The sequence below is a fragment of the Choristoneura fumiferana genome, chromosome Z (assembly GCF_025370935.1).
Source record: "Choristoneura fumiferana chromosome Z, NRCan_CFum_1, whole genome shotgun sequence".
NCBI classification, from domain to species: Eukaryota; Metazoa; Arthropoda; class Insecta; order Lepidoptera; family Tortricidae; genus Choristoneura; species Choristoneura fumiferana.
Window position 1 is genome coordinate 27,834,169 of NC_133472.1, and position 13,110 is coordinate 27,847,278.

Consider the following 13,110-nt stretch of genomic DNA (forward strand, 5'->3'; position numbering starts at 1 on the left):
TGAAAAAGTATTTTCTTCTTTGCCGGATGTGGCCGTTTTTTCAGAACTTCTGCGTTAAATTTTTCAAACAAAGCAACATAATAAAGGCCATTTATTGTTTTACCCTTCTGTAAATAGTCGATATGAATAACATCTTGGCTGTCCCAAAAAACAATGGCCATTACCTCTCCTGCCGAATTATCGGTTTACGCTATCTTAGCTTAGGGGCCCGTTCGCTAGTAGAAGTCCTAGGGGCCCGTTCGCTAGTAGAAGTCCACTGTTTTGACTGATTTTTCGTCTCTGTCGTATAATGGTGTATCCATGTTTCGTCCACCGTCACGAATCGACGTAAAAATTCAGTACGTTTACGTTTAAATTTGGCTAAGCATGCTCGGAAGTTGTTACGCGATGTCGTTTTTGATCGGCTGTGAGCAAACGCGGCACCCATCCTGCGGAAAGCTTTTTCATACTTAAAATATTATGCGAGATATGAAAAACTCGTTCAGATGAAATGTGTACAGTCTCAGCTATCTCACGTATCTTCACTCGAAGGTCATCCAAAACAATATCGTGGACATTATTCACGATTTAAGCAGTAGTCACTTCAATCGGCCTTCCAGAGCGTTCTGCATCATTGGTGGTGATACATCCAAAACGAAATTCCGTAAACCACTTGTGTACCATACCATGAGATGGAGCAGATTACCCATAATATTTTTTAAGCCGGTCTTCAGTCTCTTTGATAGTCCACGTAAAAAGTAATGTTTAATTTGCACACGAAATTCACTTTTCTCCATATTCAACCATTTTCCGTGAATTTTCCGATATCATGTGACGTCTCGATTTTTTTTTTTATTTTCCCAATATAAAAAAAATATAAAAACAGCCAGCTACCAAAGAGTTAAGAATTAGGAATAAAAAGTTCATAGGTATGTGAAAAAGGTTTTTTTTTTACTCGAACTCACTGACTTATCAAACCGCCCTCGTAAAATTTAAATTTAAATTCAAGTTTTACTTTTAGGCGCATATATTTTTTTTTAAATAACAATTTAGAATAATAATAATATATGTTATGGATTTTTACTTCTACGATTATTTTTTTTACCAGTGGTAACAATGTGTAACATTAAGCTTATCAGCGCCACCTAGGCGATCTTTAAAGAGATCGAGCTCGTCGTGAGTATTATCTTATGAGACTCATCCAATAGATGGCGTTTTTACCAGTGCTCTATACTTGGTTCTAAGATAACACAGCATGCCCTTAGGTAGGTTGTCTGTGGCACTGGCCTACAGTGCTGCCAACGTAGGCAATTTGTCGCTAATTATAAAATGAAAATCGGCGACATAAAATTCTAAATGGGTATTGGTCGCCTTTTAAGTTTTAGGCTACTTGAAGGACAAGGCCCTTATAGTAGTTGAACGAAATAATCACAACACAAGCCCAAAGGTACAAATGCCAGAGCTTCGATTCCTTCGATATTTTATGTGACAGATATTTTGAGACAGTAGAGCTACTACGAAACTCTAAAATCGACGTTCGTATCGTACCGTCCCTCTCACTCTCGTATTAAATAATTTAAGCGTCAGCGGAACGGTACGATACGAACTTCGATTTTCGAGTTTCGTAGTAGCCCAGCAGATACCATCTTTGTTTGTGTTGTCTGAATAAACAAAGACGGCCACACACTCAGCCCTTTAGATTTATGAAATTTGACTCCTGAAATGGAATAAATAAGTTACACATCGGCTACTTTTTCAGGCTAACTCAGTTCGAATTTGGCAACATGAAGCATTATTACTAAGGTAGGGAATTTTGCTCATTGATTTTGCGTGCGGCTATTGACATATTGTAGGGAGAGAGTACCGCTTTTTATCGATATTATCGACAAATCGATAGTTTTTTTTTATTTATGTTTTTATTAAATAAAACCCCGAACTTTCAGATGATACGTACTTTTTTCAGCTGTCAATGATGAAAAAAGTTCGAAATACCGGAAAGATTAATCCGTTTAAATTGCTTTATTTTAATTTATAAAGAAAAGATCCCTCTGAATCCACTTAATGTTAGGTAGCTTAGCTTATGTTTGTCTACCCACTGATAAAATAAAAGAGGAAATATTATTTTGTATTCCATTATAGTTATTTTCTTACCATAGCCCATATAGTATTTTATAATGGTATTCCAAGTAAGTAAAAATATATACTGAGCGGCAAAAATCCCTCAAATGTATGCTGAATCGGTAATTTTTTATTAAGGGTGCGCCAAATTTTGTGCCGCTGAGTATACTCGTATTTACAATTATTTACTAATGTTACAACTTACAACTCTCTCTTCCTGGGCTACAATCTGTTATTAGTTGCAGTCGGGTAAAAAAGGGTAGTGTACATATAATACTAAACTACATAATGTTATCTGAACAAGTTTTTTTTTTTGGTAATTCATAAATTTTATTAGGTAATTGCAACACTAAAAATCTTACTATTTTCTATTCTATAGGTACATAACATTACACTAACCTGACCCAATGAGGGCTATCGCGTATGAATTAGCCGCTAGAGGCGCTAGTGAAGCGTGAGGTCTCCGAAATGTCAAATCTCAGTTTTTGGGTGAGCTACGCGGGTTTATTTATAATTAGAATAATTTTGTGAATATTTTGCAATATCTGAAATTAATTAGGGCAAATATGCTTTCCGGGGCAATGAATGTCTGTGTTTTGAGACAGTTTTTTCTTTCGGAAACCTTTGTCCTCCCTTTCTTCCGAACAAAACGGGGACTATGCAACACTATGGCATGCTCGATATTTTTATGGTACGGTTTTAAGGTGTATTAAATATGATTTTAATCTAAACTTTGTTTTCACGCCCGTAATAGACTTTGAAAGCCATACTTAAAAACCTCACGCAACAGTGCGCCATCTGGTGAGACAAAAAACGATAGCCCTCATTCTGCCCGAAACCATATTAAGTGCGAGTGCGACAAAAGAACACGTAAGTAATTCGCTATTTACCAATGCCCACTGCGGGTGTACAAACCTTTGAGGCCGCCGACGACGCATCGCATTCGGCACGCGACCTTGTAGAATTATTCATTCTGTGAGTCGACGGGCAGATCGTAGGCGCGTCAATTTAAAAATGCTAGAAAACTAAGTATTTGTCCGAATTTAAACTTAAGTTATCTGTGAGTATTATTTTTTAATTGCTTTGCAACCCAATTCTAAACCAAAGCTTTGGTCACCTTTAGTGCTGAATAATAACAACCTTCGCGCGCAGTACTAACTAGATTTCAATGTTGCTTGGTGGTGCGTGGTGATTTTACTAATAAAAATTACGTAGGCATATAAAATGGCGGCTTTCGTCAACATCTACATAGGTACTTATACTCTTTGGTCAACATCAAAACAGAGAGTTAACGTTTCTGCAGGGCTACTACAAAACTCGAAGATCGTGTCGTGCGGTCCCTCTGACACTTATACTATTTAATACGAGAGCGGGAGAGACGGTACGATACGAACTTCGAGTTTCGTAGTAGCCCTGCTGACCAGTTTCTGACGTTCAAAATCGTAATCAAATGACAGTTTTTAGGGTTCCGTAGCCAAAATGGAAAAACGGAACCCTTATAGATTCGCCATGTATGTCTGTCTGGTCTGTCTGTGACCGTCCGCGGCTTTGTTTAGGCACTATCAATGCTAGAAAGCTGTAATTTAGCACGAATATATCGACGGTGGAAAGCATAAACGCTGTAACCCACACCCTTACCAAAAAAAAATTATTGCATATTTCGAATTCAGTTTTTTTTTCTGCTTCGAATGCTGTACTTAACTCTCGTTGCTCTACGACGTTTAGAAGTTTCAGGGCAGCGTAGTAATTTTTAAAATTTTTGGGTATTTATGGTGATTTTTGCAGGTGGTAGGACCTTGTGCAAAGTCCGCCCGGATTGCTACCACCATCTTGCTCGCTAATCCTGCCGTGAAGCAGCAGTGCTTGCACTGTTGTGTTTCGGCGTGGAGGGTAAGACAGCCGGTGAAATTACTGGCACTTGAGGTATCCCATCTTAAGCCTCTAGGTTGGCAACGCATCTGCAATACCCCTGGTGTTGCAGATGTTTATGGGCGGTGGTGATCTCTTACCATCAGGAGACCCATTTGCTCGTTTGCCATCCAAAAAAAAAAAAAAAAAAAAAAACGTCAAATGCTGTAACCGGCAAGAAAAACGTAAAACAATAGTCCTGTATCTTACGTCATACACGCGGAACAATATTCATCCGCACGATGTCGCTTACAGCGTTTAGTAATACAGCATTTACACTGATCGAGAATGTATTTGCAGGTGAGTGTTAAAGCATTCACTGGGAATCAAATCAACTGAATACTTAGTTACAGCTTTCTATCAAAAATTTTCAAGGCAGTTTAAGTATTTAATACTTTTATCTCCCGGAGTATTAGGATAAGATTCATGACGTTACAACATTTGAAAATGCATGATATTATTGTTAGCAGTCAATTTACATCATTTTTACAACGCTTTTATTAGCTTTACATGTACTTATGGTTGTTTGTAACCGACTGCTTTGAACTCGATTTTTACCCCCTTTAGCTAGCTCCATTTCCCGCGCAAAACCGGAACGCTTTTTGTAATTCGTAATGTTTTTTGAGTGGAATGCCCTATTATTTAGAATAATTAAAAAGTGATCTATAAGTATTGAAACAATCTTGAATATGAAATAATTTATTTGGATAAGGATTAATGTAAAGGTATGGATAATATGGTTTCATTTTGGTCGGGATTTCTATCAACTTTATAACGTAAAAAGTACCTGTAGTTATAAGTGACATTATACTAGTAGTTACAATAGATGGACATATCGTAAAGTTTTTTCTAGATACCGATATACCTTTCTTCTTCTTCAGCCTTTCTCAACCTCTCTGTGTAGGCCTCCTTCAATTTTTTCCACTCGTCGCGACATTGAGCATTTTGGATCCAATTTGAACCAGCAACCTTTTTTGAAGTTGCGAAATGAAACAGGTTGCCAAACGTTATTCGCCGAAACATTATTAAAGCTAAAAAAAATAAAAATCAGTCAGAAGATACTATCGAAGAAGACGCGGATTGCGAAAAATATCAAGACGAATAAAAAACACATATTTCCCTAAATTATTTTGCCGTATTTATTCATTATTGTTACGATTAATCAGTAATACTAAATAAAATAAGTATTTGCCATTTTGAAAGTCCCATAATATTTTGACCAGTTGCTGATTACGCTAATTTTTTTTTTATAATAATTTATTACACTAATTTATTTATTCAATCTACTATTTTTTAGTGTTCCGGAGCCAAAATGGCAAAAACGGAACCCTTATAGTTTCGCCATGTCTGTCTGTCTGTCTGTCCATCCGCGGCTTTGCTCAGGGACTATCAATGCTAGAAAGCTGTAATTTTGTACGGATATATAAGTAAACTATGCCGACAAAATGTTACAATTAAAAATTTAAATAAAATTTTTTTTAGGGTTCCTCCCATAGACGTAAAGTGGGGTTGTTTTTTTTTTCACATCCAACCCTATTGTGTGGGGTATCGTTCGATAGGTCTTTTAAAACCATTAGAGGGTTGCTACATTAAAATCGAGCGTCCCGCCCCCCCCCCCCTCTAAAATCTAAACCGGTAAGTGGAAAAATTTGAAAAAAATCAGGATGGTAGTAAGTATATCAAAATTTCAAGGAAAACTATAACGGCTAAGTTTGTTTGAGAATTATTAGTATTTTATGAGTAAATAGCAGCCTAAGGTATAAAATATACCTAAATTTGGAAGATTCCGTATAAAATTCGAAATCCTAAGAAAAATATTATTATTTTTCGTAATGGCTACGGAACCCTATTTTGGGCGTGTCACGCTCTTGGCAGGTTTTTATGGTTCCCACTGTCAATATTCAGAAACTTCATAGTAAGGATTTTTACTTCATCGGCCATTGACTGTATTACAATTTTTTCATGTGCTGTGCGCAACATTACTTGTACGAAACAAAAAAAATATATAAAATGTTTTTTTATGAATTTATTTATATTGACTGTACACTTTTCTGACTTGACATTGATGCAGGATGTAGGTATAATTTAAAAAGTTTGACCACGAGGCAACAAAATTCTCCGTAGTCAAACCAGTTGGACAAAAAAGTTTGACTTCTCTCTGCCTTTGCACGCATTTTAGTCTGCCTTACCTACCCTAATTAACGTACAATCAAGGTCTTTAACGTTACCAAAAAGTCAAAAATATATACATTTCTACACACTTTTATGCCACTGACCATAATGTACCTCTAGTTACTTACTTATCCTACTCGTACGTACAAGTATTTTTTTTATAGTAAGTAGGTGCTTACTTGTACGTTTACGGTTCGAAAATTTGACGTCATTTTGCTGTAAATATAAGGCTAATGTAAGGTAAATTTAGTAAGAAGTAGGTTCCTAACTATGTCAAAAATAAAACGTCCATTGTTTCTTAATTCTGATTTATTTTAATACTGTAACAAAACAACCATAATATAAACGAGTAATTCATACCAAAGAACTCAGGAATGATTTCCTTTTTAAATAATTACCTATCGGATCCGCCGTTGTGAGCACGATGGGCATGCCTACAACCCTAATGGACTGGTGACGGTCCGACACATTTTCACGGTCTATCAAGATGCTTGGATGGCCAATGTCTTGATGCGCGGAAAATGGGAAATAAATAATCAAGTTCAAAAGTCGTTCATGCATGAGTCATGATTGTTCATGGGCGAGTTCATGTTCCGACTCGCACTTAACCGATTTTCGGGTGGCTGTGACCATAAACTTTTTTGAGGCTTGGATCCGCGCCTGATTACCTACCTATACAGTGTGGAAAAATAAGTCGGGCCCTGGAGGGAAACTACCTTAAATCCTTAAGTTCGCTCATTTTACTTAAAGGATACATTCCTTTATTTTTAAAAAGAAACAAAACTGCATTCAAAGATTTTCTAAAACTGGCTTGCCTCGCCCGGGTCTAGGACCAGCTAAAATTAAAAGAACAAACACTCGCTATTTTATTATACTAATCGATTGGTATTATTCAGGATAAAATTTCTCTAACAAACATTTGGTGTTACTCTCATCTGTCGTACAAAATATCCATGAAGAATACCTATTCTGCAGACTTGCTGGACTTCTTGCAGGCCATCTAATCGTCCCGTTTGTACCTATCCAGACATTGAAATTTTCATTGAGGTAAGCCCTGGAAATTCTGCTGTTGTGGGCAGGTGCACCATCTTGTTGAAAAATGATATTATTAGTCTTTGAATGTTGGACAGATAAGAGAACTGTTACGTGTCTTTTACTTATTGAAAGTGAACAGTAAGCAACTAGGTAATGTTCTTAAAACTTGTATACTAAATAGGTATTCTTCATGGATATCTTGAACGACAGACGAGAGTAAGACCAAATGTTTGTTAGAGAAATTTTATTCTGAATAATAATCCTATGGATTAGTAGGTATAATAAATTAGCGAGTATTTGTTTTTTTTTTAATTTTAGTTGGTTCGAGTCCCGGGCGAGTTTTAGAAAATCTTTGAATGCAGTTTTGTTTCTTTTAAAAATTAAGGAATGTCTAATTTAAGTAAAATGAGCCAATCTAAGGATTTAAGGTAGTTTCCCTCCAGGGCCCGACTTATTTTTCCACAATGTATTCTTGTATGCACATAGCATATATTTATATATTGTAGTATTACAATAAGTAGGTATGAGTACATAACAAAGGGAAGAAAATCCTTTAAGTATTATAAAATAAACCAGTTACTGTAAATTTTCCAAAATATTTGTTTTTTATTATTTTGATCAATTGACATAAGTATAACATTTTCCTCTCTTTTGTGCATGAAACGACAGGTGATTTTCACATTCCTGAGAATAAAACCGAAGTGATTCTAGTTCTTGGTGGCTTAAATACATACGTACCTACACCCTCTTACTCCTAAAATTGTTACAATTGCACTTAATCCTCAAACATGTGCAGGTACCCAATGTATTGTATACGTCTCATAAATATGTCAATATCAATACTTACATATACATAACAATGTATGTGAAGGACCCATCGACATTTTTTGTTTTACATCTTTTACATTTGTTACTATTGGTGTTTCCAATTCAATGTTAAGTGAATACAACCTGGATTGATTGGTTTATGTAAGTGAGAAACTTTGAACTTTAAAATTACCTGATACACAGACAAAAGTTTTCATTTTACACTTTACTTACGGTGAAAAATAAGCAAGTTATGTACATGAATTTATGAACGTAAGTTTACAAAAATACTACTTTTCACCTCAGCACCTCAAACAGGCAGGTTTTGCTATGAGAAATCAGTGAGCAAAATCGCATTTTGCTCACTCCGTGAGACAAAGTAACTTTTTAATTATTATTTTTAAATGCTAAGTACAGTGTTCTCACTGAATTCCAAATATTTTAACCAAAGAGGATTTGAACTTTACTTTGATCTGTCATAATTTCACTTCAACACGAAAAAAGCGAGAGATGATCAAATGTGTTGATTATTAAATAAATTTTTGGTATTAAAAATATATAGATACCTAATAAATTACATGACAACGAAATATTTCCAAAATGTAAATTTTCCCGATCTTTTAATAATGTATGCAATCTCGTTGCACGAAACTTCACGAAAGCCACCTCTCTTGTTTTTTGTTATAAAAGAATTCCGTATACTGCCTCTACAGTTGGAATAAATATTTGTTAAATTGAATAATTTTTTAACAGATCTATTTATGTTTATGTTATATATAATTTAATTTGTAAATCTTAGTAAAATTCATATTTAAATAATGACCTACGTTTATTCTTCAACCTTTTTAGTGACCCCAAGATGAGGCTTTTTGCAGTATTGAAAAATAAGTTTGACATTAGTACAAGAAGTTCTTACAATGCATGTTATGAGTATGAGATTTGTATTGTATCTAATGGACACTTTTTATGGTTTTAATTTTTTTTATTACCTATATTTGTTTCTTAATAATCGGATTCTATTAAAAAAAATGTATTTGTTTTGTTAACAGGTAGGTATATGTGGTTTTATTCTTATGTTACATTTAAATTATGTTCTCGCAGCTGAGGTGAAAAATTGTATGTGTCACACGAGACCAAAGTTTTTTTGCATCTCGTGTATTTGAATCCCTTGTTGCTCTCAGGATTCAGGATCCCTTGTTGCTTCGCTTACTCGGGATTCAAAATCAACACTCGCAACAAAAAACAACTTTGCTCTCTTGTTGCACAAATAACTATTGGCATAACTATATAAACATAAAACAGTTGAGTAAAGTTGACATACCTATCTAGATACTTTAGGTCGATAGCCCATGTAGATGCACCACAATAGAACTTTAGAATCACTTTAGTATTGATGCCCAACAGGAATGCTTCTGTTATGTTTTCTAGTCTTGCATGTCATGTACGCAGTTACTTTATTTTAATTTTGGTACATACAATATCAATAACTACCATACAGTACAAAGACAAAAGGACCTTCACTTGATTTCATAAAAATCATTTAACATACCTTCGTTCTGACCTTTGGGTTGTTTAGAATAAATCCTAAATGTACCTAGTTACCTACTTAATAATCGCATCACCTTGATGTTTTTTAAATTTAAGTATTAAATAAATAAAACAGAACCTAGTGTAATAAAAAGGAACATTTCGACAGTAATTATTTTACATAATAGGTACGTTATGTAAATAGGTATAACTTAAATGTATGTAGGTATACACTTACTCATAAGTATAAGCTACAGTGCGCCTTCGACGTAATGTCAACATTTCATTTTAATCGTTATAAAATACCTACCTTTCCTATTAACTTACAAAAGACAATTATCACTAGGTAGGTACAGCCAGGCTCAAAAGTAGCTTAATCCCATAGGGCCGCTTGCAGGGTCGAGGGTTAAATAAATATTTTTTATCACACAATTCCTTACTTAAGTTAATGATAGCAGTTAACTCGTAGTTATAATGTATGGTTACCTCAACAGAGCTACTACGAAACTCGAAGTTCGTGTCGTGCGGTCCCTCTGACACTTATACTATTTAATACGAGAGCGAGAGGGACCGCACGACACGAACTTCGAGTTTCGTAGTAGCCCTGCTGGTTCGTGCAAGTCAGCCTTAATATTTAGTCGCATTAAACAACAGTAGGTATGTTCTGCGACAATTTCAATTGAGTGACAGCGACAACGTACTAAGAGGTTCAGCTGCTTTTGACCATGACTGTACAGAATTTTTTTATTTACGTAAGAAAGGTAATTACAAACCAAAATGTTATTTGTAAACAAACAACTTGTGGACAAATATTTTCTTTAACGGCACTTAAGTAAACATTTATTAAAATATCATGAAAAGGAAAATTTATGTCCAAAAAAATAATAATTTGAAATGTAGTTGGATAAGTTTAATTTGATTTCTGTTATTTTTCTTTACTTATAGGTTATTTTTTACATTTTGGTTTGTTTGCAGCCACATGTGTCTCAACTAAGTAGCTATAAACACATTTATCTACAATTCCAACACAATTAATGAAAATTTCACGCACTTAAAACCACGGTACTTACAAGTTTTTTTTTGTTAGCTACTACATAAATGCCTTACAAAACTTCGATATGAATTTCTACTCTACTAAGCCCTTTTTGGCATAGAATCTTCGAAAGCATAAAGAGCCGCAAGATTTAAAGTAGTTGTGTAGGTACCTGGCACGGTGGACAATCATTTTTTGATTCCCGGCCATAAAGGAGGCTCTTGTACTGTCGACTCTTAACAATTCCTGGCAACTATACTACGGAAATGCCATCACACTATCACGAAACAAGCCTGATCTATTGAATTTAAATCATTCAAATTTTATTTCATTCTTTAGGCTCACACTTTAATAAGCATGCTGTCAGTCATTTCAAATATTTTTCAGTAGCTAAATAACAACGTCGAAAAAGTATATTTTGCTTATTTTAAAATGTTAGGTATATAAGCAAGTTTCATCTGACATCATTATAATCTTTTTTTTATTGGCAGATACCTATACCTTTCTATTAAACCTAAATGTATCACATTTCAATAATGCACTAGAAAATTCTCACACGTTTACATAAACTTATCTATAATCACTTAAAACCTAAATGGCTACAGAGATTCGGGACTAATTAAAAATACGAGAAAACAAACATATATGTTGGCACCACGCTCAAATAATTAATCCTATAATCTTTCGCGGCCGCGGCAAACATTACCGCTTTTAAATCAAGAAACCTATGTGAAACTTGTTAGAAAGAGTACAGCAGGTTCATGTATGTTGAAGTGGCACCATATGAATAACACGTATTTTTGAGAAAAAAAAACATAATCAAAGGTAGGTATGAGCTATATGTGATCTCTGATGCAGTGTAACATAATTCTTATACAAAATAAAATATTAGAAGCTAATATGTAATATAATAGATTAAGTCTTTAACAAAAGACTTTCTAAATACAAAATACCTATCTTAATTTATCTGAAGAACAAGCGATCACGTCCATTTAGATTACTCTTCACCATGAATTATGTCTAAAATGCTTACATAGGAACCTGAAAAGAATCCAAGGATTCCAAATGAGACCAGGAATAGATTTTTCCACATAACCCAGTTCCAAGTGCCCAGTCCATTAGGCCTATCCCAGAAAGTAACTGTTTCGATAACAGCCGGGAAAATTAGGCCGAGGAAAGAGAGGCAGACCGCGCCCACAAGTGAGATGAACGGCCCTAAATTAGGAATGGCGACAGCAATACAAAGAGTCATTACAATAATGAAGATCCTTATACTGTATTCAGCGAGTTTCTTTCTGGCGCCAAACATGTGCCGGACGTTCTTCCAGATGATCTCCATGGGGACGTAAAACTGCAAGCTGTACGTGAAGAAGATGGCAACAGCGATCATCAGTTTTACGCACTGTCCCAACCTGCAACGGAGGGAGAGTAGCTGTGAATTACATTTAATTTAAAAGAAAATTAGTAGACATTTTGTTAGACCTAGGGGTTGTTTCACCACCCATTGATTAATTTTAACGTACGGATAAATGTGATGCCGTCTCCGTCTATTCGAAGAAAACAAACAGACGGCATCACATTTATCCGTCAAATAAACTTAATCAATGGATGGTGAAACAGGGGGTTAAAAAGTAATGAACATGACTGTTATTATTACTGTAAGTAAGGAATACCTATTATATATAATATTATAAATGTGAAAGTTTGTGAGTGAGTGAGTGAGTGAGTATGTTTGTTACTCCTTACGCTGAAACGGCTGGACAGATTTGGATGAAATTTGGCGAAAAGTTAGCTTATAACCTGGATTAGAAGACAGGACACTTTTTACTCCGATATTCCCACGGGATAGGGATAAAATCTTGAAATAATAACCGCAGAGCTTAGAGTCATGAAATTAGGTATGTAGGTAGTTGGAGGTCTGGAAAAACATATAGGCAACTTTTTGACCCGATATTCCCACGGGATACCTAGGGATAAAATCTTGAAATAACAACCGCTGGGCTTAGAGCCATGAAATTTAGTATGTAGGTAGCTGGACCTCTGGAATAACACATAGGCTACTTTTTATTCCGATATTCCCACGGGACAGTTTTGTAACTAAGGGACCCCATACATCCCTGTATTATTATTATTTTGTATTTTTTTTAAATTGTATACTGTAGTTTCTAAGTATTTTATTTGTAATTATTTTATTTTGAAAAAATGACTGCCAAGTTTTTTGCGGCGCATTCTTCTTGGCAATGATGGTATTACCGAAAGAGCTGGTAGTTTAAAAATGACGTGTAAAAGTGCCCATTGCGGCCTATTTACTGAATGATTTGAATATGAATTTTGAATTTGGATAGGGAAAATTTTTGAAATTTCAGCACTGGGTTTAGAGTCTTGAATTTTGTACAGTTATTCACAACACAACCTCAATGAAGACAACGATATAAATTTTGGAAATTTCCACGGGAATTTTGTAAAATCCCTAAAATTTCAATTGCAACTACCAGACTGAATAGTTCACGCGTGCGAAGCCGCGGGTAAAA

General features: G+C 35.0%; 1 protein-coding gene across 2 annotated transcripts in view; it reads right to left on the reverse strand.

Annotated features, from left to right (window-relative positions):
- Window positions 1–10,744: 10,744 nt before the first annotated feature.
- Window positions 10,745–13,110, reverse strand: part of LOC141433179 (proton-coupled amino acid transporter-like protein pathetic) — a 51,821-nt gene continuing 49,455 nt past the window's right edge. For both annotated transcript variants that reach the window (XM_074095098.1, XM_074095106.1), the window contains one exon: window positions 10,745–11,991. In XM_074095098.1, coding sequence (XP_073951199.1) covers window positions 11,577–11,991 — 415 coding nt within the window. In that variant the 3' untranslated portion in view covers window positions 10,745–11,576. The remainder of the gene's footprint in view (window positions 11,992–13,110) is intronic.